This window comes from Seriola aureovittata, chromosome 20 (assembly GCF_021018895.1).
Source record: "Seriola aureovittata isolate HTS-2021-v1 ecotype China chromosome 20, ASM2101889v1, whole genome shotgun sequence".
Classification (NCBI taxonomy): domain Eukaryota; kingdom Metazoa; phylum Chordata; class Actinopteri; order Carangiformes; family Carangidae; genus Seriola; species Seriola aureovittata.
The window spans coordinates 20,932,955-20,960,747 of NC_079383.1; the positions used below are offsets into that span (position 1 = coordinate 20,932,955).

General features: G+C 42.6%; 1 protein-coding gene across 3 annotated transcripts in view; it reads left to right on the forward strand.

Annotated features, from left to right (window-relative positions):
* Positions 1-27,793, forward strand: part of cdh7a (cadherin 7a) — a 132,701-nt gene that overhangs the window by 83,873 nt on the left and 21,035 nt on the right. For all 3 annotated transcript variants that reach the window (XM_056364768.1, XM_056364767.1, XM_056364765.1), the window contains 6 exons: positions 3,658-3,777; positions 14,587-14,754; positions 16,807-16,994; positions 19,269-19,522; positions 20,615-20,751; positions 22,872-22,993. In XM_056364768.1, the coding sequence (XP_056220743.1) occupies positions 3,658-3,777; positions 14,587-14,754; positions 16,807-16,994; positions 19,269-19,522; positions 20,615-20,751; positions 22,872-22,993 (989 nt within the window). The remainder of the gene's footprint in view (positions 1-3,657; positions 3,778-14,586; positions 14,755-16,806; positions 16,995-19,268; positions 19,523-20,614; positions 20,752-22,871; positions 22,994-27,793) is intronic.

Genomic DNA, 27,793 nt, shown 5'->3' on the forward strand with positions numbered 1-27,793 from the left:
TACATGCGGTCTGTGTCAATATATACGAGTTACATGGGAGCGTATCTGCATTGTGAGTGTGCACTCAGAAATGCATATTGCACCTGACAGTCGGATGCAGCCTTTATATGAAAGTGCCTGAAGAATACCTGTCTCCCATTCAGATTAAGCATGCCACATTTATTTTCATTACTGGCAGATGACAGTTGCTCACCCAAGATACGGAATTGATTAGGAAACCTGTTTTGTACACAGCTGCGGGGGAATAAATAAAAAATGCGAAGATCTGATCCATCACGTCAATGAAGATGGACAAATATTGAAGGGACACCGACAGGGCAAATTGAGTAGCAGCTGACAGCCTCGTGGAGCAGAAAGAATCTATTCAAATTTCAGATTGTTCATCAGCTTTTTATTTTTTCTTGACATCCAGCTCAGCCGCCTGGTATTACCTTTCATTCTGGCATTATTGTAAGAACAGGATGTTTGTTGAGGAAGGGGGGGGGGGGGCGAGGAAACAACCTGTAGAAAAACAGTTCAAAAACAAACCTTTTAAAAATGCATGCTGCAGCCGAGTCCATATTGAATGTTAATTTACAGCCTCGTCCACTGCGCCTTGTGTGGAGTGGTTTTAACTATCAACCTGTAATAGAGATTTAGACGTCCCCTGAGTTCTCTTTCATACAGTCATCCTTTGACCTTGGTGTTTTAAACTACCTGTAATATAACCTGTCATGACTAAGAGGTGATGATATAATCTAGGTGTCCTTCTACAACCAGCCTGGTGATAACTTCTCCAGCTCCACCAAGCTTTTCTTTTTTCTTTTTTTTTTCCATTATATTGTTCTCATCCAGGGCCAGAGCCTGTTAATTCTGCTTTACAGCCAGAATGGAGGACTCTAATCTTCAATTTCCATGATCACTTCATTCTGTAAAAAGCCTGTAAAGTATATCTCATGTTAGAAAGTGAGATTTTTATTAGGATGTTTGCTTCAAAGTAAAATATCACCAACTTGTAAGACGGCACTTTCCTGTCAGACGCTACGATATGAGGCCGAGCCGAGCCAGATGCAGTGGTGTATGTGCTGCTGGCCGTTAAAGTGAAATATTCAGGCATGAGCCAGTTATTCATCCGAACACGTGGAAACGACACACTCGCGGAAAATGGTGTTTCTTCATCTCCAAGGTTATTTCAACAATGTCTATTGTTGATGATTTCACCGCTGCCGAGCGTGAGACTGCAGAAGGCGTCAGCTTTAAGACCGCCGCTGACGCACAGTCTCACAGCAGAAAATCTCCTGCTCTGTAACGCTTGTTTTTGATCATTTAAAATTTTATTACAAGCCTTTTCCGCTTTATTATCGTATAGATATAAATTCTTTGATTACTTTGCCTGGAAACCAAAAAAAAAAACAGATCTGTTACCTCCATAATGAATGACCTATTGAAATTAATTGGCACTGATTGTTGCTGATTATGTTTTCTCTGTGAAATCTTCAAACGCTCCTCTGCTTTACCTTCCAAGCCACGGCTGTCAGCTCAAGTCACATCACGCGCGTTCAGTCGGCACACTTAAAGAGAAATGCATAAGGAGTCACGTCTGATGTCTTCTTCTCTGCCTCGGAGGGAGAGTGGGAGAGGACAATACTCTCCACCGCACGCAGAAACAACAGTTGTCAGTTGTCAGCAGAGTTCTCAGTCGAGTTTGAAAACAAATTTCCTCCTTGTAAGCTGGAGGGAAGTTTGGGGATTTGGGGGGGGGGGGGGGGGGGGGGTGGAGGGGTGGAGGGGGTGGGGGGCACTACTGGCTACTAAACCAAAATCAAGCTTTATATGTTGGGTTTTATAACTTTATCTGCAGCACTCGCTGCATAATGTCAGAGTCCCCCTGAGTCCAAGGTGATATAACTAATATTTCTCCAGTCCAACAGAAAGTAAAACATCAGTCAGATTCCTTCACTTTCTATCAAACCCTGGCTGCTGTTGTTTACTGTTCTTTATTTTGTCAGTTATTATTATAGCTAACTGATGTGCCCATTATATAATACTAGCATACTGATTTGGACATTATTTTCTAATAATTTGTTTGTTTATTATTTAGCATGGACGCTACAGACAAACACTGTCAAGCCATGCGACAGATCTAATGTATGTAGCTAGCTGAAGCTAATTAGCTGCCCCGATCCCTGGGTTGGCTTTTAAACCTTGATGATGTGCCAGGAATCCAAGCGATCGTCCCAGAACCAGATCGTAAGTCGTTGATCACGTGATTAATTGGCCGTCGCTCAAACTGCACGTCAAACAAAAGCCAATCATCCCACTTCCAAAATGACTTTGGCGCGACCAAGTCAGGACTGAACCGGGCCGAATCTGCCCCGTATCTGCCGGGGTGTTGGTGTTTGCAAACTGTTGAGGGGTAAAAAGAATCTTCAGCATTCTGAAGGATGGGAGTTGCTATGGAGATGAAGTGAAGTGGCAACTTTGTAGCCCAACAACAACCCCAGTCTGTGATGTGAAGTGTTTTCAGGGGTAAATGAAGGAATATTTTGGAATGTTTCAAGAGGTTCTTGTTTATTTATAGTATCACATCAATTTCAGGTTCATTGTTTCCTTTTTGGATTTATAATTTGCACTGTTTTAGGTTAAATTCATTCATCAATTCATTTCCACTCCTCTAGAAGCAACACTTCATTACACCAGATGATCTGCCTGTCACCAACCAGGATTCAACAGAGCATCCCAAACAAACAGCACTTAACATGTTTGTGCTGTAAGACTGCAAACCCGCCTCTCGCCCTCAGAAAATCATTTTGTTTTCATGGTTACAGTTTTCCCTCCGCAGATCGACATTCCTCTCCAGAAGCACTTTGTGGGCCTGTTAATCAGTAACTGGGTGGGTTACCATCTGCTCATGTTAACAAAGATTTTAACTAGGAAATGAAATAGTAAAGAGTTGTTTTCCCAACTGTGTCTTTTTCTCAAACTTTGTATCATAAAATTATTTTTGTTGTTGAACTACAACACAAAGATATGACATCGCTGGAGGACGAATTCAAACTCTTTGACTCTTCTGAAACCCAAAAAAAAGAAACCAAAGTTGCAGTACTGGGATCAGTGATGATATGACATCCATAATAATTCAGCTTTGTCTTTTTCGGTGGGGGTGAAGTGCCTCTTTAACATGCACAGATGGGTTGCACAACCCATTTGGCTGCTGAATTAGAATCAACAGATTGAAGGTACCGGAAAAGATGCTGCTAACTGATCTGTGGGAGGCGAATGGGAGCAACGGCGACAAAATGATCTCTAAAGGCAAAGAGTTACACTTTAATCTTGCAGCAGAATCACCGCAACTGAAGCTGTTATTTGTTTCCCAGCATTTGAGGCCAGCGCACAGAACATGTCAGATCTTGGTGCTGTTGGTTTCAGTAAAAGAAAAACTGCTTTAAACTCAGATATTTTATATAAAAATTAAAACAGTACAAAACAAGCAAACAGCACAGAGATTATTTCCCTCTTCAAAAGTTACATATTCATTGTCTATTTTCCCTTCCCCCCCTTTTCAAGTAGAATCTGTCACACACTCGGCTGATATGATGACTATGTCCACATTTAGCTCGGTTTGACTTGGCTTCTGGATGTTGTCTTGGAAACTAATGAAGGGCTGTCTGCCCACAGGAACCATGGTAGTGCAAGTGGCAGCCACGGACGCGGATGACCCGACATATGGGAACAGTGCCAGGGTGGTCTACAGCATCATCCACGGACAGCCGTACTTCTCGGTGGAGCCAAAGACAGGTGGGTGCAACGTTTGTCGGACGAAAGTGGTGGTGATTTAAAGTCCGGAGCAAAACATCCTCTCAATTAGATTTGTCCCAAGAGTGATGGAGTTCTACAGGAACACACGGTTTTCTTTATTCACATAAGAGATTTATGTGTTGTGTTTTTGTTGGTGGTCCTCTCACTGGTTTGAATTAGGTGATTTGAACTTTAAATGTGGCAAAGTTAAGAAATACTTAAGTGCAAATAATGTTACTGAGTTTTAAAAGAAATACTCCCAGAAGTCACAGTAACAAGAGTAAATGTAATCGGCTACTTCCACCCCTGGTGCCAGTGTAGTGGAAATAACGGCGATGAAATCAAAAAGCAGTTTTAAAAAGCCTGAGAAAACTGCTAAAAATAAGCAGCAAGATCAGATTTGAGGATGTTTGTTGAGTCGTGGGCTGTTTATCCTGAGAAGTGCAGCAGCAGCCCTCGCTACATCTTCATAGCCGGCTCATTAGCCACTGCCCTGCCGAGGCTCGGCAGCATCATGCAAAGCACTCTCGCAAGAAAACTGAAAAAATATGGGCCATCCCACAATATTAGGCTTCATCCTCTGCTTCAAGAGCAACACATACACACATGCTGCGATTTTACTGAATGTAGTTCTTTAGTTCTGTTGTCATGAAGTGGTGAAAGCCTCCACAATGCAGGGATACATGTCGTTTATTTTTCACACTCAAGCAGACACAGCAATAAGAGGGATGCTCCACGACAAGAACTCCGCTGTGACCTGTAATGTTCACTGTAAACATTCAGTGAGCCTGCAGCGGAAGAAAATGGAGCATTCAAGAAAAATGAATGTAGAGCGCGAGAAAAAAGGAAATGACTTCATATTGTTTTCGGCATTATGAATGTGGCGTCTGAGGAGGAAAAGATGTTGTGAGCCATCGAGATTTCAGCACAGTTAGCTGTGAAGCCTGCACACTGTCACCGAATTTCTGTGTTGTTTTTCACTTTCTGGAGACCTTCTGCTAATGAAGCCTCCCGCTGCAGCTTTCATTAGGGAACATTTCCATGTTTCAATGTTTTGGGCCTAACATTTACATGTTTTATACGCTCTAAATGAAAAAAAAGGGTTCCTCATGGATACTCTTTAAGCTCCGGGAGGTCCGCAGGGAGCCCTCTGAGGCTGTACATCTTTGATTTTAAGTGAAGGATTCCTCGTGGCTCCTTAGAAGCTAAAACTTCCGTGGACCAATTAATGTCTTGAAATGCTGTTATCACCTTCACTAAGACGAGTTTGGTTTGAAACTTCATTTGTACCTCAGTGTTTTTCCTCAGTTCCTTAATTTTTCTGTGATGAATTCAACTGGCAACCAAGCAGCTGATATCCGAGGATGTCGGTAATTTTTTTGTGATAAAAAACATAGCTGGTAATAATTAGACTGGATTAGTTTAATTGATATCATAGAGTTAAGTTAAGTAATCCTTTGAGTAATTTGGTCAAATATTTTGTCTTTTTAATGAATTAATTTCCAAGATTTTTAGCAAGATTTTATCGGTGAGTGTAAGTCAGAGATTCGCTTTGGTCCCCGTCAACTCCTCTTGCTCTGTAGCTGCTAAATGCTCCGCGATGTGCGCCTGCGAGTTCGTCACTGTCTTTGTCTGCGTGCTGTTTGGTGCTGGACAGCATTTTCACTAAAAGCTGCTTCTCCACCAAATTCTTCCAGGGACTTTTAATTCCCCCCAAAGAACTAATGTGTAGGAACCTTGCAGGAGGTAAAGGTTTTCTCAATCACATTGTGATTTGCATTTCCACAGCAGAGCCAAAGCCCTGGGAAGATAAAGCAAATTAGTCTGCTGACTAATCAAAAGAGCGCCGGTCGCCTTTCACATCATTTGTACAAAAATTGACAGCACAGCCTTTGTGGAGCGTTCCTGCCATGGGAATGCACCTAAAAACAGCCGCCTGTTGAATCTGGAAACTGAGCGTTTTAATTGGTTTGATTTGGCCTCCTCCTCTTTCCCACATGTGTCGAAGTGTCCTTGAATAAGATGCTGAACCCCTTCATTTCTCTGGATGTGGATATGAAGGGAAAAGACAGTTCTCGCACAGTGATTCTTCTCTTTCAGTGTTGAGAGTTGCTCAGTAGAGATTTAAGCATGAAACTTTACGCGCAGATAAATCCCATGTTGGTGCTCTTTCTGTAGGACAATGGCTGGGTTATTAACCTGTCACACACACACACACACACACACACACACACACACACCTTAATGTGCGCCCGGGCGGAGGCCCTTGGGCCTTTGCCAGCGCCTTGGTCGTCTCCTGTCCATCTCTGCCAGACCACAACTGATCACACTTGGCTCTCTCCCTCTCTCTCCGTCCATGTAGAAGCTGATTGGATCTCACGGTTATGAGATGCAACATTGGTGTCAGACGTGAACAGCACGGATGGCCCGTCAGAGAGGCGCCACTCCGCGAGGGACTCGATGCGAGGAGGCGTGAATAACGTGCTCTCTTGTTTGAAAATGGGAACAAGCTAATACAACCTAAAGAGAGAGGGTTTATAGAAGAGCGACTTGCAGGCTTTCGCAGCAGCATTGTTTCTGTCTGAAGTCTCTTTCTGGGTTCAGAACTTTCTTGGTGATTATTCTTTTTAGATCCCCCCCCCCCCCCCCCCCCCCCCCCCCCATTATATTCCTGCCTGCAAACATAGAGACACAACTGTAATTGAGAGAAATATTAGAAAGTGTTCACTCGGTTACCTTCGTCTTCATCTTCATTTAGTTACCTTTCAAGAAGAGCTACCTTTGGGGAAATAAAAATTTATGCCACTGAAAATGCTCTGCTGGTTTCCCTCTAAAAAATCAAGATGCTGTTGTGTCATTAACTTTTAACACCACAGCACCTTTTACAAACTTGCCGAAGACTTATCTCGCTTGGAAATATTTATTTGAAATTTGGTGTTAGCTGATACATGCTAATTTCTCCTGCTTCTTATTAAGAGTTTGGTCATGAGGATCTTGAAAGGAAGCCGCTTGGTTTATCAGGTAGCGTCCGGCAGAAGTTACTAAAACTGAAACGGGACTGATGGAAATTCGACCACGTGCCTCTGAGCGTTCGGTGATCTTTAAGAAAGTTTGCGAGAGCGCTTGAACCCGTCGACGAGTCTCAAGTGAGACTTCATGACACCGATACCAATTAGAGTGAGAGCAGACATTTACTTAAGTGACATTCAAACAGCATGTCTGCCCCATAAAGTCCCCACATTACTCTCATGTCATGTTTTTCTTAGACCCGTCCAGCTCAGTGACCGGAGCTCAGACGTCCAGCGCCTGAGCTGGTGACGTTTTTTTCATTAAGCTAAGTGGATTCTTTAAATATAAAGGTTACACGTATATTTCAAAAAGCTTTAATGGGTTATAATTGCTCGCCATAAGTGGCCTGTGTCCCCTTACAGTCCATTGAGATGCTAACCAGAGTTAATTTCCTCCGCGCCCCAACTGTGCACTTTACATACCGGGAAGAAAGGATGGAGGAGACATGATACAGAGATGTCATCAAATAATGCCCGTTTGTGTATCTTGTATTGAGCTGTTAGTGTGGCTTCAAAGCGTGTGTGTGTGTGTGTGTGTGTGTGTGTGTGTGTGTGTGTGTGGCGTAAGAGTGGCAGCAACTCCATTTCCACTTTTTCTGATTTTGTATCAGAAGAATTTATTAGGGTGACGTCTGTGCCGGTCATTCCAGACTCCCTTGAGTTGATTGCGTATTTTACTTCTGTGATAACACCATCGTGATAACATCATAGTCTAACAGTTGTGCAAGCAGAGTCATAAAGCAGGAAGGTCACCATGTCAGAAGTTTGCTATTGTTAGCAAACGTTAGCCACCATTAGCTACTGGTCACACCAGACCAAGCGCGGATGTAGAAAGAATAAATGAAGCTTTCCTCTCTGAGAGGAGGATTGTGTGTCTAGGTGTTAAATACTGTGTCCGCCCTCAGTACTGGCTGTGAAAGGGACCTCATTGTTTGTGTTAACTGTTAGTTTTTTTAACATATTGTCAATACCATGTATCTTGCAGAACACACTCCGGGGGTGAGACAGAAGCTTTGAGACAGCAGCCCACGATTGAGCGTTGTGGGATGAACGTTGCGCCGCTGTCTTTGTGAGTTACTAATTAGTCCCATTTGCAGCACACGCCTGGGCCATAGCAGAGGGTGACTTTGACAAAGTGCCTGGGCTGAAATACACCCTAAGCTCCACGCTGCAATACCACACTAGCGATTAAGTAGCAGAGGGCTAACGGTCAGAGGGGGAGGAGGATGCAGCTGACCCAGTGTTAGGTGGGTAGCATCCTGGCTCTCTTTCGTCTAACAAGTCTCTTAACTCTGGTTCTTAATCCCAAATTGAATCTACAAGGTGCCCTTGGGAAAAGTACTTAATCCTGAATAGCTCCAATAACTTCCGAGCATTGCATAATGTCGGCAAAATACATAAGTTGCGGCACCTGAAGGTGTTCAGTTAAGACAGCGGTTTGTAATCCATATTGATCGATAGCTTGTCGTTTAGTTTGAAGGTGAAGCCGAAACGGTAACGCTGCTGAGGACTGCGTTCTAATTGATGGCAGGCTCAAGGAGGTTTGAACAGCTGCCTCCAGCTCCATACACCTTTGGCGATATGGCAAGTCCTTTAGAGACAATTATCCACGCACATTAACACTGCTAAGCATGCGTGCATGCTCGCCAACCTCAATGGCTGGAATAACAAAAGGAAGAAGTTAGTTAGGGGGAAATGCCAGGTGCCTGAATGAGAGGATTAATTACATTGTGAAGGGGGTATTTAAGATGTGACACGGCTCGCCTCTCAAAACGACACAAGTATGACACCTGAATACGACAGGTACTCAGGTGATAGAAGGCTGGACGGACTGAGCTTCGTCTCAGCCCGAGAATCTAATTAAAGTGAAAAGAGCTCAAATAAAGGGAAAGGCCAGGTCCCGTCCTTGTGTACTCTGAAGCCGCTCCGACTCACCACATGTGAAATTTCGACGTTGAGGTCAAGAGGAGACGTGCGGCTCGCTGTGATCAGCATGTGATTAAGATATTAGCGTGGCCTTTTTTAAAAATCTGGCTTTTCTTTAGCGTCATGCACAAAGCTGTGAGTGTGTGTGTGTGTGTGTGTGTGTGTTGTTGTGGCTCTGTGCGACACTCTTGTTGTGGAAGCTGCACCGAATCGAGAACATTACAGCTGAAGGCTAGATATAAATCTGGCTGCCTCCTGCCGTTCAGGCAGGTAATATAGAGAGGGAGGTGCAATTTTTCTTTAATTCTGTTCACAAACAACACACACACTCGGGTTGTGTGCACGGGAAAACACACTTCCTTTCAGCTTAACATTACAAACGAATAGATGCTGGACATAATATCTGTCTATAACACTCGGGTTCTTTTGTGCTGCAGGATTATGGAGTCCTTTCACACTCAAGGATCCCTGGGTAGGTATAGTGACCCGTGATTAGAGCATGATCCTTGAATGTCACTGGGTAATAAACTACCTGGGCTGGAGGTTTTATTCCCTGTTTGTTTGGCCTGTTTTTGTGTTATGGGATCTATTCCTTGTAAGAGGACTGCCTGAGGGGTTTCAGCAAAATCACATACTGCAGCCTTCATGTTTAAGTGTTCATCACCTTCATCAGCGCCTCTCATAGCTGCACGCAGAGCCAGAGGGTTCCTCCAAAGTCTGCACTTTTATTTCTTCTTCTCAAGACAAATGTCAAGTATCTGGGCTTTAGCAGGGAGCGTGGCCCACCCGTCTGCCGCCAGTGGTGTGGAGACAGCTAGATAAATGCATGGCTACAATGCGTCTGGCTTGCACCGGAGGCAAGGAGTCACGGCGCAATGCGAGGCCGTGCCGCGATAGCGACAGAAGGGTTTTAATCATCGCCTCTCCCCAGGAATGACACCAGCGCCGCACGGGGTAACAGAGATAGAGAGAGAGAGGGGGCTGGCACCCAGCAGACAAACAACAGCCTCGCAACATCGCCGTGTGGATTAGCGGTGTCGCTCGGTGAGGAGTGTGTGCTTCTGGCCAGGCAGGAGGAGAAACATGTTGCTGGGTTTTTTGTTTTTGTTTGTTTGTTTGTTGGTTTTTTTTGCAGGCTGGAATCAGGATTCACAGCATCATTACCCACCAGCCGATATCTCTCAGGCTCCAACACACCAAGCTGATATTAAATAAGTATATCAGTTGTGTGTGAAGCCTGTCTGTGGTTCACTCAGAGCATTCATTTGTCTCACTGCTGGCTTCACAAACTTAACGTCTTTTTATATCACCGTTTAGGAGCCATCCGTTGCAGCTGTCATTATAATCCAACCATTATCCAGCTTCCTACTCAGCTTTACTGCCCCCTTAATGTTTAAAGATACCTCTTTTAAGTCTAGACATCCACGGTCCGTCCCCGTGGTGGTGCTGGTGCAGGTGCTGGTGGTGGTGGTGGTGGTGTTGTATGGGAGTAGAGAACAGGAAAAAATAAATAAAAGTTTTGTTCTGTTTGTGTCTAGCTAGTATTAAGGGAGCCTTGCTGGATTGAATGCTTGAAGTAACCTTTCTGATGCAACTCAGTAAACAGGGTTCACAGGTGTCACTGCAGCAGGCATCAGAGCAGTGGTGGTGCTCTTTAATTGGCTGCGAGGTTACACTGTGGAAGAGGCAACAGAGAAGTGATAAATGGATGGATGAAGGAAGGATGTGAAGGATAAACGGAGCAGATGGGTGAATATCCACAGCACAAAGATAGACAGACAGATAGATAGATAGATAGATAGATAGATAGATAGATAGATAGATAGATAGATAGATAGATAGATAGATAGATAGATAGATAGACAGATGTGGGAATTCTCAGCTTAAAAGCATTAGCTGTGAAAAAAGAAAAAAGCAGATGACATGTTTTGACTTTGTGGTTGAGGCTTAACCAAAGGAGAGGAAGGCAGTGTTCCTCCCTCTGTGCTGTGCATGAGAACGCCCCACTGTTCATTATTTGATGCCGGGCTGAAATGGCATGTTTTGTGGAGCTAACAAAAAAAAGAAAAAGATTATCGCTTTATTGACCGCAGTCATTCCACTGGCAGCGACGTTGGAGAGGAGACGTGAACAGCTCACTATAATTCAGCTAACTGAGCCATTTAGTTAAAACAGACCATTAACAGTTTTCAGCCAGAGGGACTATAATGACATTAATAAAGGATGGCAAGAGAAAATTAAACACCTCATGGAATTGTTTATTTTTCAAGCGCGGCAGCGATTGACGGTCAAAAAGGCATCTTCATTTTTCTCTTCAAGTCTTTTTGACCCACTTTTCTTGATTTGTTTGTCCTTCCTCCTTTGTTCCTGGATTGAGCTTAATTGTGAATTCTGTGTGAGTGTGCGAGAGAAAGATAGAGAGAGTGTGTGTGTGTGTGTGTGTGTGAGTGTGTGTGTGTGTGACTGTGAGTGTGAGTGCTCCCACTTCTATTCTTGTGAGAACCAGACTGAGAAATCCTTGCTCAGGTTATAGAGGAGGGATGATGGGTGGGATGGGGGTTAGGTGAGGCATGCGGTGGTGAGGCTTGTGGTTTTTGGGTTTGGGGAGAAAAGGTTTGTATGTAGAACATTTTAGCACCTCAGCTAATGCACTGGACGGGGAAAAAATTGCACTTGTGTCCTTGTGGACAGAACACACAGACCTCATACTAATACCGCTGGAACTGCTGGACCTCAGTCACGCTACTGATAGCAGTGACTTCCTGTCGGCTAGAGATAACCATACATGAGCCCATTTATATTCAATGTAAAGAAGGAGCCTCTTCTCACCTCCTCACAGCGATCAATTAAAGGACCTTTTTTATTCTTGTCTGCACATAGGCGGGAACTGGAAATAGCTAAGAGAGCGCAGGTTTCCATAGGCTGAAGGAACGCCTCAGGTGTGACCCCGAACTTACCCGTCGCAAATGGAGATAAGAAAAAACAATATGGGTGGTGGAATCATTGAAAATCCATTTTACACTGTCATTACCGATCATATCTGTGAAAACTACACAGGTAAAAATCAAAAACAATTTCAAATTGCGTGTAATTTTTCTTGTATATAGAACCGTGTCCATCCAACATACCAACATGATATGTTATCGTGGGATGATGTGTATTTGCTCATGTTTCCTTAGAAATAGACACAACTACACCTAAAGCAGTATTTAACACAGCTGTAACACAGTGTTATTGTGCATTTTGAGTTGTGTGTCTGGCGACTTCACACTGTTTTTTTAATCTGTTTTTGGTCTCCACCAACTCCTGGAGGAAATATCCGGCTCTCTTGTGGTTAAATGCTCCACTTTGTTCACCAGCTAGTTGCCAGTATTGTCTGTCTGCTGCTGCTGCTGCTGCTGGGCTGGTAGTTTACAGTGGCTGCTTTCAGCTACAAACAGCCGCCTGCTTTCGGCTAGAAACAAAGTTAATGAGACTGTGTCCAAAACAGTAAAGTTGTGGCTGTAAACGTAAAGCGACTGAATAACACTAAAGAACAGGTGATAATTGTCTGACAAGCGACACCTTCCGCAGTATGTAAAGGCCTTCGACCCTTTGTCAATACAGACATGTTGATAAATTGTTTCTGTCAGTGAAACCTGCAAAACAATCCAACACAGTCCTCGTCAAGCCCACAGCTGATTAAGAATTCTGCAGTACATATTGTATAATGAGCAAATAAGTGCCCCCCCCCCTCCTCGTTAGAGTGGACCTCAATTACATGTCAAATTTCTGTGTAATTTAAAGGATTATGAGAAATTCTTCAGGTGCAAACTCTAAGCAAGAGCCTGCTTTTGATCTGCTTCATCAGGCTGTGAATGCGATAAAGCAACGAAAAATGACTCATTTATTCAGGAACTGTGTGCTGAGGCTTTGTGAGGTTCTTAATGAGTAATCTTCCATGTTCTGTTTGAATCTTTAATAAGTGCCATTTAATGACTGAAACACATTGTGTGGTAAGTCATTAACTTTGAAAGCAACAGTGATTGCTTTTGAAGGATTAGGACGTTTTTCTTTGCATTTAAATGCGTGGCGTTAATTTTTCTGGAATTATCGTCTTTGCAGTCAAGAGATAAAGATGAGATTAGAAAAATGTCATTAATGAAAAGATTTCTCTGCAAGCTTTTTAGTATTTTGTGCATGTGTACCACAACTCGACTTAACACTGGCTTTTATATGCTGTAGCTCAAGTGCAAACAGACAACTACAGACAAATGCCAGTCATTTGATGTTAGTGTTGTCACGTCTCTGATCCTCTTCTGATACAGATCAATCATGACAGGGGGACAGACAGATAATGCCTCCCCTGGCGGCGAAAATGTCCCCTTGAATGTGCTCTTTTTTTCCGACAGCGTCTTAACATTAACCTCATCATGTGTCAGACCGCTAAACTATTTGGAGTGACAGCACATTTTAGGGCACAGAAGAGTCACAATTCATTGCTGTTGTGCAAACAAGCTACCAACCATTATGGGCATCCACCATTAACCTCAAGTCATTTTTTTCCTCTAATTGCTACTTGGAGGGCTGAGCAGGATTTTCCAGTCTGAATCCACATTTCTAGACAAGATCCATGTTGTCATGAATAAAGCCTTCCAGTACTTGAGTGATGTACTCGCCAGCCAGCTTGATAATTTAAATCATCCCAGAGCATGAAGTGTAATTTTGTTTGTTTTTTTTTGCATGTCTTTTAGTCACTGTTTTTTGATAGTCCTCAAAAATTTTTGATGCTTTTGTTTAAAAACCAACAGTGAGCTAGAGGCATTTCAGGCTCCGTGGGGAAGAAAAGTTCTAACAGCAATCTGTCTTCTTGAAGGAAGAAAAACTAGCAAAATACAGATGAAAACAACAGGAACATATCTTATTTATGAAACATATTTTCTTCTTGTCACCTAAAGTAGTGATTCTTAAGCAGGCGGAGTGCTTGTACCCTGGGAGGTTCTTCTGCAGTTGACAGTGGATATGTGAGAACACTTAATTTGGAAAAATAGACATTACTATTTGATTAAAAAGTCCAAATATTGAGTCATCTGTCAGCACTACATGGTGGGAGGTCTAAATAGTGAGCTGAAAGTATTTTTGATAAATGGTTGAAACACACAAAAAAGTAATGAATAAACAGTTCAAGTGGTTTGCCGAAAGCAAGGATAAGTGATGGCAAATAATTAAAAGCACTGGATAAAGAGTTGAAATAGTTAGCTAAAAGCACTGGATACATGGTTTAAATAGTTAGCTAAAAGTTTGTCTGAAGGATAAATGGTAGAAATAATATTAGTAAACAGTTGAAACAGTTAGCTAAAAGCACTGGATAAACGGTTGAAATAGTTAGCTAAAAGCACTGGATAAATGGCTGAAACAGTTAGCTAATGGGCAAATTGTTGATACTGCTAGTTGCAGGTTGAAAGAGATGCTAAAAGAGTTAAACAGTTAAACAGTTAGCTAAACATGATGGCTGAAAAGTTTAAATACTTATAACAGATATATTGTTGAAATAGATGGCTAAATGATTTGGTTTTAAACAGTTAAAACAGTTTTACAGCTAAAACTACTGGATTAGTTCAAATATCTAATGCAAAACTTACAGTAGCTTAGCATTCAAATTCTGCAATTTCAGAAGGTATTTGTACAAATGTACCAAACACTTGTATGAAAACATTATTCTTTCAATTTTTATAACAACAATTTTTAAGGCAATTCAAATAAACATAATTTGGAACATGATACTTGGGTGTTGATGAACGGGCTGAACTGACAGTATGTCTGCCTCTCTCTTCAGGTGTCATCAGAACAGCTCTGCCTAACATGGACCGGGAGACGCGGGACCAGTACGTACTTGTCATCCAGGCCAAAGACATGGTCGGCCAGATGGGTGGCCTCTCCGGCACCACGTCTGTTACTGTCACGCTCACCGACGTCAACGACAACCCGCCTCGGTTCACTCACAGTAAGACTCCGCTCCCGATTGTCAGCAAAACTACTCAATGGCTCAAAAATTCTCGGGCCATTATTATTTTGGACGGATTATTCCACACACACACACACACACACACACACACACACACACAAACACACACAAACACACACACAGGGAATCTTCCTGGCTGTCTGACAGCACTGGAGGATAACAGCCCAGATGTGGAAGTATATGGGCCAGACTCGGGTCAACGACGTGGGCATATGTTGGGCCAGTGTAAGGCCAATTAAGCTTGACAGTACAGTACAGTGCATGCCTTTTCTTTCTTTTTTCAACAGCTACTCAGCAATCAGAATATAAACCAACATCTCCTTGCTTCATTTGCAGTGTTTTTTCTTTGTTCCAGCTGAGTGGGCTTTTAAAGACCTATTATTGCTGAAAACCCACTTGAACTCGGAGAACCAAATGAGGGCACACTCTGTACTGTATACAATGAATGCAGAGGGCTGTTATTCTACACTTGAGAAGACGTCATTGGAAAATAAAATAATGAAATTTGCTGTACTATCTGTAACAACGCTGAAGAATTATTTTTCCTGCAAAGTGAGGGAGAATATAATGCTCATTAAAACCTCGTCATTAAGGTTATGTTAACCCCATTCCCTCTTTATCTTTGTTACTAGCCTCGATTTGTATTTTCAGCAAATATTTTGACTTTTTTTTTTTATGACCAAATTAAAAAATGGCCTTCCTGCAAGGTGTGCACCTCCCTGCTTTACTCTTCATCAGAGCTGGGGCTGCTTCGGCGTTGGATACCAGGATCAATCAGGCTCCGTTTTTTTGTTGTCAGCCTATTTCACGGGCTGCTAATGGGTTCCAGGCCGAGCTTTAGGATTCAAAGGCATGCAGCGCTTCTCATGATAATCCGAAGCGCCGGCAATCGGTTTACCGCTGATAGCCCAACCACTGTCTGGCTGGTGCACTCACCACTGGACTGCAATGAAGTCGAGTCAATTTGCTGGCCCCTGGGGGGGAAAGAAAGGTTCGAGTTTGCACAACAAGTCATCAGTGCCGTTTTATCCCAGTGCTGTCACACTGGGAAGAAAGGGACTTTTGGAGGAGTTCTGGGTTTCGCTCCTGCTGTCGCTCCTCGCAGGGTCATGGGTCAGAATCGATAGACCATTATGGAGCATCAGAGTTGATAGAGTCCAGGAGCCATAGGTAGTCCTTGGTAGAAACGAGGGGAAAGAAGCCAAGGTTAGCCGCATGAGAGGACAGGCTGGGGTGGGGGTGAGGGGGAGGGTAGGTGCAGGGGCAAAATGGAGGGAGGAAAGCAATTTTTTGGTCTTTTAAAGAGCTGCTATTCCACGGCAAATTAAAAAGCCATTATAAAGATTACATGGCGGCAAACAATGTCAGGCAGATTAGCATTTAGACGGTGGCTGAGGGAGACACTGTGAGGAACACAGAAAGGTCTGGTAATGAGCTCTGCCATGGTGATTGGGGAGGTTATGATTATGAATATGATTCCCTGCTTTATTCTTATAAGAGTACTTTAAATCAGAAGGGTCAGACAAAAGCTCAGGGAACACAATGGAGAGTTTCCGAGTAATAGAATCTTTGAGTGGACATTTCATCCCTTGAAAGGTATCAAAGGGATCTAACTGTGCTTCTTTTTTATTTATTTATTTATTTTATTAATTCTCACTTTCTATTTTTTGTTTGAAGGCATAACCCATTACACCAAGACACCATTCAGGAAGCTGTATAGTTTGCTAACTATATTCTTCCAGCTGTAAAAGTTGTAGAAATGCGAGAACAGAAATTGGTGTGCTCTCTTTCTTAATTGCATATTTTACTTTTCTTCCTCCGCTGCCTATGCTGCAGTAAGAAAGTGAAAGCAGAGTGCTTTATTCCATATGTGTCACCGCTGCTGCCTGTCTGTGTTATGCAACATTTGAGGAGCCAGACAGCCAAATCAAAGCTGAAGGGGTATAACAAAAGCCCTGCTGCTTGAAGGTGAGTTGGTAGCGAAATAAGCACATCCATTACCAACATCCGCTCCTGTCCATCCTTTTTCAGAGAGCTATCAGTACACAGTGCTGGAGTCGCTGCCGGTGCAATCTGTGGTGGCCAGAATCAAAGCGGCGGATGCTGATATAGGCTCCAACGCAGAGATGGACTACAGGATCATGGACGGAGACGGGCCAGGCATGTTCAACATCACAACAGATGAGGACACACAAGAGGGGGTCATCATTCTCCTGAAGGTACGGCATGAACAACAGACTTGGTTTTCACACCATAAATAGGAACACACCGGTGAGGAATGAAGAACCTTGGTTCAGTCAGACTGCGAAAAGCCTGCGGGGAATGTTTCTGTTGGAATCTGAAGCCTTTGTAGCATGACTTGCTGCCCATAAATGGCCCTGAAACCCTCCCCTCTGAAAGTCAGCCAGACATATAGGTAAATGTTTTCAGGCTGTTGGGTAAAGCCATGTTCACAGGCAGCTGGTATGGCATTAAATGTTGCGCCTCTGCTTATACACTTATCTCTGTGTAATATATTCCTTTTTTCTGCCTGAAAAATACACCACAACATCCAAAGGGTACGTTTCCTACCTGCTGCCTATACGTATACATATAGTACATATAGGCTGCCAGATCTTTGGTATTATGTGCTTTGTGTAAGGTGACATTACCAACTTTCTCAGGTTACTAAGGAAGCCATGTTTATCTATTTGTGTTCGGAGGGCATGTCTTACATATTACACTGTGGAAAAAGTAATGGAGCTAACCCATAGAAGAATATATTTTGACTTTTCATGGTGAAACATTTAACGATAAGGCTTGCAATATATATATTTTTTTTCTTATCATCAACAAATTCTATAAAAAAGACAAAAAAACCCAAAAATGAATTGAGCCAACTAACAAGTATTCTCTTTGTACCTGAAACCTAATATACGGTAGCTTATCCTTCTGTGCTGTAAATCTCCACTGTATTAAATAGACATCAGTGAGGCGCGCGCTTGCACTAGATGACATGTAACTTTATTAGGGTGAACATGGGGATTGTAGTTTTCGAGTCAGTCCCTCATACACCATCCTGCTGAAAGTGTGCTATTGTTTACTAGCATTTTCATAGAAAAACCACATTATTCAGATGCTTCAGGAACCTACTGGGGCCTTTTTTTAAACAAAGTTATATATATTCTAAGTCAAGATGGACTAAGACGTTATAGGTTTTGATCCAGTAATGTCACTTTTTTGCTTCTTTAAAAGCTTTGTAGTTGAATAACACCACACTGGCACAAAACTATAGCATCACACAGGAAATGGTGCAGTTTTTTTTTTTTGGTGCTGGTACCATTTCGCATGTGTGTCTGGATCCATCCTGTCTGTTTACTGGAGGATATTAGTCCAACTTGTCTCTCCCAGTTTGCCTCTCTCTCCTCTTCGTCTGTCTCGCGCTGTTTCAAAAAGTCTCCTGCACCTCTGGATTAAGTGATGATCGCTAATGACAAATCAACATTGACTATCTCCAGCACCTTTGATCGAAGTAAACATCCCACGGTCACTCACAGCTTTACCGCCGTTAACAGCTCCAGACTTGCAGAACCAACAGGCGGCACAGAGACCACTGTAGTGATTGACGGAGGTTGCAACAAACAACACTCCACTCACCATGGGAACCAAGGTGCTATAAATATTGTCTTTGACGTCCACCCACTTATATAAAATAAAACTTCTCAAGTTAAATGTGTAACAAAGTCACTTATTCATTTATACAGGAAACGAGTTGCACATTCTTGCCTCATTTTTGGACGCTTCAGAGCTCAAGGCTCATGCTTCACATTTTCAGGGGTGTCAGAGGACTTGAAAAGGTCTCCTCGGGCCACATGGATGTGACAGTTTAATGCTGCAGCTCTTTTGTGGGGAGAGAAAGAGAGTGACATGGTTGGGCACTAGCAATTCTTGTCAGATGGGCCAATTTGATCCCTTTGTTTGTTTTGCACCAAACTCAGACAATTACAACACTGGAGAGCGTCACCGACAATGAAAGTGTCAAATCAATGTTCTCCTGCAGTATATTATGTGTTGCAATGGGGAGTTCAATAAACCACACGAAATGACAAAATGTTTTTTAAAAAAAAAAAAAACATTTATTTCACAACACTTTTCACAATATGCTGTGCCTTTCTTAAAATCAATACAATTGCTTTCACAGCACAAACTTGCTATAATCTATCAGCAAATGACTTTGTTTAAGTCTGACCGCGTTTTAAATTGTAATGGGTCTTTAGAGTCGACATCCTTAATTGGGATCAATATCTCAGATTTTGATGGATGATTTACAGATTTACATACATCAGCTGCTCCTTCACCCTCACCTGTCTGATACCGTGGAGTAGATATAACATTGTCGTCCTTACAAACACATTTTTTGCCACCTCACAGCTCACCTCTCTCATTTTGACAAGAAAAGTGAAGATTCCTCCCGTGTGTTGTGTCACCCTTTCCTGTCTCTCTCTCTCCTCCAGCCTCTCGACTTTGAAACAAAGAGCAGCTTTTCCCTGAGAATCGAAGCCACGAACAGGAACATCGACTCCAACTTCTTGAGCTTGGGCCCATTCAGCGACACGACGTCGATCAGGGTGACGGTGGAAGACGTGAACGAGCCGCCCGTCTTCTCCGCGCCACTTAGCAAGATGGTTGTTTCGGAGGACGCCAAAGTGGGCACCTCGATCGGGAGGGTCTCCGCCCATGACCCAGACACCTCCAACAGTGCCATCAGGTACTAACGATTTGCTCACATGCTATCACACGGTGGTGCAAACCTTAAAAACTATCTGTCCTCTCAGCCTGTCCTCAGACTATTTTTTCAAGAGCTGCTTCTTATAGAATAAATGTACTGAAATTCCCCCGAGGATCCTAATAAAACCAGAGCAAAGACGACTAATAGGTTAATCCATTCAACTTCTCTCTCACATTATCTACAATCACAAAGAATCTGTAGCCCCTCAAAAGTCCCTGTGCGGCTGCCACAAGGACACCGCCAGATGGGTGGAGGGCCAGAGAGTGCAGCATTTGCAAAAGTGAAATGCCATCTTGAACAAGAGAAGGGCATTCCTGCAGGAGGGTCAAGGCTTCAACACTTTGTGCCGTGGCATTTATGAGTCAAAAACAAGCTCTCACGCTGCCAATCTGTGCGCTGTCACTCTCAAGATCCCCACATATTTTGCATTAATTGAATGAATATTGTATGGAATTCATGCTTGGTCTGTTAGGACTGTTAGTAATCTTAATCAGAAAATCAAATTACTGCACCATTGTAGCTGTAAATTGACTCTTTTTTTTCTCCTGTGACTGTTATCAGCGTCTGCAATATATTTCACTACATCTGTTGAAATTACAATTATTGTGGAACTAATGCAGCCACAAGAGTCAAATTACATTGCAATAATACCCTTTGGATGTAGGCTAATTGAAGTTGTAATTTTCTCTAGAAATACGAGTTGCTGTGTATTGAAAGGGTTTGATCAGTGTTGTGTGCTGAGGGACAAGTAGACAGACTTCAGTTTTATCAAATTTTAATAGGGTTTTGTTTCGTTCATTCTATAAAGTTCCAAGTTCCTGTTGCTTCTCTGAATTTCAAGTGATCTCTACACTTGCATTAATGATCTGTACTTGAAAAATGAAATAAAAATCGTACACGCTCATTGATAATTGATTGAAGCTTTTACCGTATCAAGAGTAAGTGTTGCAGTTTGATGAAAGAAAACCATCATAATCTTTCCTTACGAGTAGAAGAACACTTAAATGTCGGATCAATACCACTATCCAAAAGCAATTTTTTAAAGTGTGACGGTTGTGTGTTTGTGTCCAGGTATTCCATCGACAGGAACACTGACTTGGAGCGCTTCTTCAACGTGGACGCTCTAAGCGGGGTCATCAGCACGGCCAAGCCTCTGGACCGAGAGGCCAACTCCGTCCATAACCTCACCATCTTGGCCATCGAGAGCCGTAAGTTTACTTAACAGCAGCTGCACTTAACAGCTTTTCTTAGCTCGAATAAGATGGTGCAGCTAAACAAAAAACAAAAGTGTAAAGATCAGATCCAAGATGTTGTTTCTGCTCTAAAATAAGCTGCAAACTACATTTAGTAGCATTTCATTAACTAACTACATTAGTTTGAGGAATTAGGCAACATATTTCCTCGCTATGTGAAGCCTGTTCTTGGATGCTATCAGAATTCAAGCTAACGTTAGCATCTCTGTCCTGCTCTTTATTGAATTTTGGGAAGTTGACACCTCATTTAGTGAAACACTCGACAAACACACTGGTTATGCTTCAATTTAAAAGCCAGTGCTTGTAACTTTAAAGTAAAAAACATATTGTTAGCTTAACAGAGTAATGGCTGGTAAGGAAGCTTTCGCCTGTTAGCTTTAGCCTCGGCTTGAGTAGCGCTAAGACGTGCGTAGCTTAATTAGCAAGCTAGCTACAGCTGACGCCACAGACAGTTGTTATTTTAACTGATGGTTGCCAGCTAGAAATTAGAGAACCGCTTTCATCCACCTCTGTCTGAAAAACAAAAGCCCACAGTTTGAAAAATAACTTAGAAATTTGAGCGGTAGCCTCAATCTGCCACTGGGGTTTAGCAAATGGTCAATTAGCTTGTTAGCTTGTCACTTGAGAAAGTGAATCCCTTAGATCCCTTCTGTGCTGTTACCCCTTGTCACAATATCCCCACAGCCTCGTCTGTCGTGGACAACGCAATTGTTGGGGTCACTGTGGGGCTGTCGGGGAATGTTAATTCACACGCAGGACAGAAGTTTTGACCTCCATGCCTCCCTGAGCCGTGGGGACGAGATGCTGACTAAGGGTGGGCGATCTCACCCACGGGTGAACTATGCTAATGCGATGTGAAGAAGTGCCTTGTGCCTTTTTTTTTTTTTTTTTTTTGTTCATCTCTCAATGGCTTCAAGGACACGAGAAGTGCCTTTTTTCTTCTTCTTTTTTTATTTTTTTTCTCCTATCATTTCACTGCCATCACGCAAACACAATTGACAACAATCATCTGCACACGATCCGCTGAGCGCTCTAGACAGCTGCATCACATCAGTATAAGTTAAAATAGACAACCAGCCTGTCAGCCTGGCAGTTCCTCTGCTTTCACATCTTCAGACTGAGCACAGTGTGAAAAAGGGTCTTCATTTTTATTTTTTATTTTTTTTTAAAACCTTTTTTATCACTCTTTGCTTCAAAGATGTGTTTTTATTTACATCTAACAGCACACAGACACACTACTTGGTTGATTCCCGAGTGTGAGCGCTTGCCTGATATAGCAACAAAGAGAAGGCAGCATATAATAATAGCCATATGAAATGTCACCACAGTCCCTCATGCATGAGGTAGTGGCTTCTGACACATAGTGACACTCAGGCACTGTTTTCAGCTGAGAACATCTTTTGAGTTCATGGACTGGCAACAAAATCCACTGCCCTGTACGCCTTATGACAGTATTTATAGTAAATGGGCTCTTTGTAACTGAAGAGGTTGCGGGGACTCTTTGGTTGAGAGATGCTGTGCATTTGAGCTGCAGTCACTCACATTTCATCCGCTCTGCCCAGACCACGCCAATGACAACAAGACTGTGGCCCGAGGCTCCACACGTCCTTTTTATCACCATCAAATCAAGCCGGCCCGAATGTCAGCGCGTCATCTCTGGCTGGCATGGCGGCGACGCCAGGCTAAATCATCGTCTTGCACTCAGACGCAGCCATTTAGCCATCAGTGTGTGTCAGGCAGACAGAGGCGTGAAGCCCACTGTTCGCACATGCAGCCCCACCACCCCCCCCTCCACCGACAACAACCCCGCACTGAGTGTAATCACTTTGGCTTATCCACAGCAGAGTGGGTAAGGACGCCAGCTGTTGGGAGCACACTGCATATTTCATTACAGCAGCACTTTTTTTTTCTTTCCCTCCTCCTTTGTGATTAATTAAAAAACATGAGAAAGATCAATATTCCATAATTTGGCCAAGTGCTTCAACGCAAAGTTAAGGCAGAATTAAAGTGTTTAAAAGAAAGTTTGCTGAACGCTGTGACATAAAAAGGGACTCTCTCATCTCCTTCTCTTTCAGAGGACCCAACCCAAATTGGGAAAGGCATCTCTCTCATCACAGTGCTGGACATAAATGATAATGCCCCGGTCTTTGCCATAGACTATGAAACTCTCCTCTGCGAGAACGCCTTGCCAGGACAGGTAAGACCCATGTCTCTGCAGTTGGTCCAGCTCTCCTTCCTTTTTACCTCCTTGAAGTCTGACAGCCTGCTGACTCTCAAAGCCATTAAAACTCTTTCTTGTTCCTCGAAAAAAAACAAGTCCACCGCGCACGTATCCACTCCACAGCTCGAGGTCATTCCAGGGAGGACGGCATCATTAGTATGAAACACGTCCTTAAGATTTGATCGCAGGTATCGTTGGTGTTAGCGTTCGTTAGAGACGTTACTCTCATTCCATTCTGTCAGAGCCGACTAAATTAATGATGGTGCTTGACTCTGCTTGCGGTCCTAGTACACAGTAATATGACATCGTATTGTGATATCTCATGCTGGGATGGAGTGGCGTCTCGCCGCGGTGTGGCTTTTTCATTCTGAAAGCCCTTTGTAATTAGACAATCACCACGGAGGGCAAAAGAGCAGAAACTGTATCACAACATCATGAAAAAAGGGAAGGAACCTGGGAGATTTCAGGGCTTGGAGATTTGGTGGATGGAAAAGAAGCTGCAGTCTTGCATCGCATTTTTCCCCGTGCTTAGCATTTGGCCTTATTGTTGCTAAATGACTTGTGTGTCTGCGGTGGCGATTCGTCTGCTGTTGGCATTTGGAAAATACAATCAGAGGCGAAGGGTAAAGGAGGCGTGTAGACCTGAATAAGTACAATTGATCACAATGACGCATTGTTTTGGAAATGGCTATTAGGCCCTTTTAAATATGTTATTTGCATTCATATTTCAGACTTGTTTGTCACCGTGTTCACGGTAGGGTGAACAAAAATGGCAAATGATTTCATTTGCAAAAATGAGAGACTATATTTCATGTGTGCATTTGTTTTGCTTTTTCTTTTTTTTTTTCTTTTGTGTGTGCATGATGCTTGACCACAGTGAGGTTATACAGTGCCTTACAGGTATTCTGAGTTTCCAGGCTTTTGTTTGTTGTGTTGGGTTTTTGTCTCGTATTTGTTTTGTTAAAATCACACTAAAGAAAAACAAAGTGAAGTTCAGTAAATACCGCTCAACTTACCTTCAGGTATTTTGAGATATTATCAAATTTAATTGTAATTCATCAGATTCTGGCTTTAGGGTACAGAGTATTTGCTGGAATAAACATTGATTGTCTGTTAGTAGTTATTGAAGAATGCATTCTACCACAGCTGAATGTCTATTTTTGGTTAATGATCCTGCCGCTTATTCTCAGATGAGTGTTGTTACTCAGTGACATCAAATTCCGAGCGAACACAAGCGACTATCTATCACCCGTCAATACACCCTGACTTTCAAATTCAGCAGATAATTTGAACATTTCTCCGCACTAGCGCCTGATAAATTACAGCAAAGAGACTATGACAACACTGAAACAAAGTCATTCCCCAACAATCAAACCGGGCCCCGGGACATAGCAACAGCCACGGCCCATGACAGCATCATCAGCAGGAAAAGGTACAGCAAATCTGTAATTACTCAGCTGAAGCAGACTGATTGCTTACTCAAATTCCAGTGATAGCTGAGCTGTGAGGTCTGCCCTAGGTATAGCTAGGAGCTACTCTGCTGTAAAGCAAGGAGCTGCTGGAGACGGAGGCCTCTGTCCTCATGCACACACCGAGCCGACGTGCTGCATTCAAATTCTTTCCACGTAGTCTTAAAGTGCTGCAGACATAAATGGAAGTCAGCTAGTGGCAGTGAAGACAGTCCCGTCACACAAAATACAGTGTGTGGGGGAAATGGTTTTACCTTCATTTTAATTCATCTGAAGTGAAATCTTCCAAAGTAGATTAAATAAAAAACAAAACAACCTTTTTTACCCAAAGAACAGGCATTTAGTTAATCGTTCAGTTAGCCAGCTAGTTACAGAGTAGTAGTAGTAGATACACGATTTATAAGTGAAAAAACAGGCGCACAGTAATTAAACTGCATTCAGTCATTTCATTGTTGATTATCGTTTTTCATGTTTTCGCATGTAAAATATGCAAAAATGTGGTATTTCACAAATATAAATTCCCAAAACCCACGTCTTTTTTCATATGGGAAAATGTCAGAAATGTAAAATCACATCGTATATGTAAATTTACAGATATGATACTACATGTGAAATTGTTTTTTTTTACATGTATCATCAACATTTTCTGAAATACAAATGTCAATACAATATGCAAATTTGTAACATGTTATATTTTATAATTAACTATAAAATACGGAAAGGGATAGGGTGCACAATTTAGGCAGTAATTAGAGCAATATGCATTCTTATTCTAACAATCATATCTTACACTTCAAATACAAATAAAAGCACAAAAGCTCAAGTGAAATTCATAAAATCTATGTTTTCATATGTAAAATATAATATTCCATGTGAAAAAATATATTTGTCGGTATTATGTTTGTTTTTTTCACATGTGAAATGTCCAAAAATCACATGTCTGTATGTGAAGTTATCACATTTATCATGTGTCAATCTTATAAAAGATAGAAATTTACTAAGCAAAAAGATAAATATATATTTTATTACATGGTGAAATACCAAGAAAAAACACGAGTGAAGTGTAATCGACATTTCATATATATACTGTATATATATATATATATATATATATATAAATATATATTTGATGTTCTGTATGTGAGTTACTGACTTGAATGTGTTTTACATATATTACATGTGTAATTATTTTATTCACATTGAATTTCTTACATTGCACCTGGAAAATATCTGAAAACCCTGTGTGACGATATGATATTTAAATTCACACCTTTGTCCTCAGTTTTCGAGTTATTGCTGCAGACAGGACGTCCTTGTTCTCATTTTTGTTTTTCACTAATTCAAATTTCTATTCAGTCCCATTCAAATACAGTCTTCTGTTTAGGCAACGCTGAAGTGTGCCGGTGGGATTGCACCCTCCGACTGAATAATGAAGGCAGGCAAAATGAAAATTTCATGATGAAATTTACACCCAAAAACACATACAGAGCAAATGGAAAGAGAGAGGTTGACATTTGAATGCGAAAGCACGCTCTGAATTACAACTAGGTGTCGGCTGTCTGTTAGCCGACAGACTGGGTGGACTTGTAACCTGTCAGATGTGCGCTCCACCACCTCCCTGATTCCTAATTAATTAAAATGCTCCTGTTGTGTACTGTGTGTCCGGCAGCAGCATTGAACAGTTGGTTGTTCTGGCTGTGTCTGTAAGCTTTGTTAAAAATCTTAGGCCGCCCACTGGCTGTCACGCCCATTGGCTTATTCACAGCTGCGACAAAGATGAAATAATATTTGCCAGTCGGGGCCAGAGTTGACTCTGTGGCTCTGTAGCACAGATTAACAGGGAGTGCAGGGATGGAATAACCTGCCATTTTTCAGGCCTAATTAAGGCAGTCTCGTGGCACTGGCTCTCTCCAGAGATGCCACTTGTTACGGATCATCGGTGCGTCTGTCTTCTGCCATAATATTAACTGATATTATGATGGGGCAGGGGCATTGGGAATGATTGGGGACGTGGGGTCACGTTGTACAATCACTTCAGTGTAACCATTACATACATGAGTGGACTTGGCATTCTGCTGCCCCCAATCTGCTCCCCTGCCCCTCCCTGCAGTCCCGCGAGCATCCCCGGGGGAGGTTCAGCGTCCCCGAGGCATTTGTGAATGTTGGGTAGTGTAGAACAAGAGGTTTTTACAGCTGCAGTGGGAAAACGTGAGGGTAAAAACCGATGTCCATAAATAAGGATCCTTAAATTCCAGACGCTCCTTTATAACTCCAGAAACCTGCCTGAGAATCATCACACTTTTAAGATTTCATCAGTATGACAGTAATCCGGTGATAGTTGCCTGTAAATCACTGCAAACAGGAAGTGTTAATAGCTACTGCAGCGTACTTATAGTAGTATAATAGTTCCACAACTTAAAGCTTGATTATCCCCCGATTTATTCTGGCGTAAGTTAAAAATAGACTGCTGTGAACATACAGACAGGAACCTCAAACTATTTTAAATTACAGTGGAGGGAGGCCCCCCCCCCTCACCCCTCCCTCACCCCACCCCACCCTCCCAATCACAACTACCTTACTTACCACTTCATAACTACCGCCTCAACTGTCGCATCAATCACACAAACAACAAAAGATTTCTTCACACCGGCAGCTGTCATTAGAGGTGTTGCATCAAGGTGGGAGTTGAAAACAGATATGTCAAGGCGCAAGGGATGCGGAAAAACATTAGTGTGTGGCATCATACTGTCTGCTCTATAAAAAGACTGAACATGGAGCAAATTTAATCTCAGATCTCACCAGGAGATCACTTTAGCCTGAGCAGTTCCGCCTTGTCAGGATCACGCCAGCAAACAACAAACACGGTTGTGACGAGATGAATCGCGGCGAACGGTTCAGATGATCGATGTGAAATGAGGGAGAGCCGGCTTCGGAAAAAAAAGAAAAAGGAGATGAAATGAGATTGAAAGATGACATTTGTTGAATGGCATATATTGATTGCCCTTAAAATCTATACGTGCGCATGTGTGTGTGCATGAGAGAGAGAGAGACAGAGAGAGAGAGAGATGACAGCCGGGGGGAGGGGGGTGCTGCTGATCGAAGTTACGGGTGTCACATGCGGGTGATGTTTCGGGGCGTCGATGTCATAGGAAGCCGGCGCCGGAGCAGCGGAGAGTGAGGGGTGTGAAAACCGCAGGCCCACCATTTCCTCCCGACAGCACAACCCGTGGTGACAGCTGTCATATCGCCATGGCAACGAGTGCCACCTATTTGATGCAATGCTTATTTATACTTATAGTTCCACTTT